The sequence below is a fragment of the Aplysia californica genome, unplaced genomic scaffold, assembly GCF_000002075.1.
Source record: "Aplysia californica isolate F4 #8 unplaced genomic scaffold, AplCal3.0 scaffold00802, whole genome shotgun sequence".
Taxonomy (NCBI): Eukaryota; Metazoa; Mollusca; class Gastropoda; order Aplysiida; family Aplysiidae; genus Aplysia; species Aplysia californica.
Genome location: NW_004798072.1, coordinates 153,525 through 155,115, shown reverse-complemented (window position 1 = coordinate 155,115; position 1,591 = coordinate 153,525). Strand labels below are relative to the sequence as shown.

General features: G+C 41.2%; 1 protein-coding gene across 1 annotated transcript in view; it reads right to left on the bottom strand.

Moving 5' to 3' along the window:
• LOC101863301 (glutaredoxin-1) overlaps positions 1-1,299 on the bottom strand; it is a 5,428-nt gene extending 4,129 nt beyond the window's left edge. The window contains exon 1 of the mRNA XM_005109655.3: positions 920-1,299. Coding sequence (XP_005109712.1) covers positions 920-1,141 — 222 coding nt within the window. The 5' untranslated portion in view covers positions 1,142-1,299. The remainder of the gene's footprint in view (positions 1-919) is intronic.
• Positions 1,300-1,591: the final 292 nt, after the last annotated feature.

Sequence of the window (1,591 nt, the reverse complement as noted above, 5' to 3'; positions counted from 1 at the left end):
TGTGATTTGCCCAAATATAGATATGGCGTATTTCTGCAATCTATTTTTGTCGACTTCCGGGGTTTTCCCCAAGACTCTTGGGTTTCCCTCACCAGTAACTGACTAAATCTCGACATGTTCGTTTGCTGGTTTTTTTCAGCCTATTTTATTTTTTCCTTTTCAGCCTTTTATTAATTTCTAGCGTTATCTTATCTTAAACAATCTCAGCAATTCTCATTCCATAAATTTACCTTCTCCTCAAAGTTGTACACACACACAAACACGTGCGCACATGCACACACACTGCCAAAGCAGTCGGAGATGAAACCAAGTGACGTAGCCCATCACGTGCTGCAGGCCTGTAACGGTGAGATCTAGTCTATAGATCTAGATCAAGATATCTAGATCTAAAATCTAGATCAAGTCAACTGGCAAAGGAAGCCCCAGAAGACGAAAAATAGATGGCGGAAATACGTCATCTATATTTGGACCAATCTCAGAGGTGTTCTAGGTGCTCGCTGCAGCTTCATGTCTTAATAACTTACGATCTACTAAAAAAAAGGCGCTTTTTCGGCAGTTCCCACCCCGCAATTTTATTAACGGGTTTGGGCCACAAGAGTAGGGGGGTTTAAGCCCCCCTGACCTAATAAAAATAGGAAGGGGGGTTTCAGGGGGGCATGCCCCCCTGAATTTTACCATAATTTAATATTTTGCAGTTGTTAGGTTTGATATCTTAGCTCACCGCGAATCAAACGTATAGATCTAGAACTAGATGTAGGTCAGGCTCAAATAAGGGGGGTGGGAACTACCGAAAAAGCACCAAAAAAAAACCCCACATGTCATGCCATGCCCCTCACCACATTTTAGCCTAACACTAGATCTAGTCTTCTAGTAAGTTCTAGACTTAGTCTAAGTAAATAGAGTACACTTAACCACATACCGATCTCCCACCCGTGAGCTTCTGCATGTAATCTTGGATGGCTTGACATTCTGACATATTTTCAATTTCCAGAACTTCATAATCCTCTGGTGGGAGCTCCTTCCCAAGATATTTCTGCAGAGCAGTCTTGGCTTTCTTGCAGAACGGGCAGCTGGATTTGGAAAACACCATAACCTTTTTCCCTGCGATTTTGGAGTCACACATTTCCTTTACGCCTGACATCTTGATCTTTGTTGTTGTTTTGTCTGGAATTTCCTTTCAAGTTGACGGCTAGATCTAGTCTTAGCAGACGAATTTCTAGACTCGGAATATGTACCGGTTTTGGGGGACACGACGAACGCCTCGTGAAGTGATGTTTTTATAGTAACCAACGCACAACACTTGCCAGAGAAGTAAAGTGCAGTTGCTAATACGTTGCCTTTTTGAACAAAAAATAAATTGACGAGAGTAAAAAGAAACAGAAAAGCGAGAGTTTCAACAAATAAACAATATACACTAATAAGTTTTTGTTAAAAGGCGTATTTTCGGCTTATTTTCAAGTTTATAGAAGAATGCCTTTTAGGTCGGAATTATCATCACTTTCATATTTTTGCGCGTCCAATGCGGCAAGATTGATCGTTCAAGTTATTGAACTTGTCGCACTTGTCGGAGAGCTCTCTCGCTTGGAAAGTT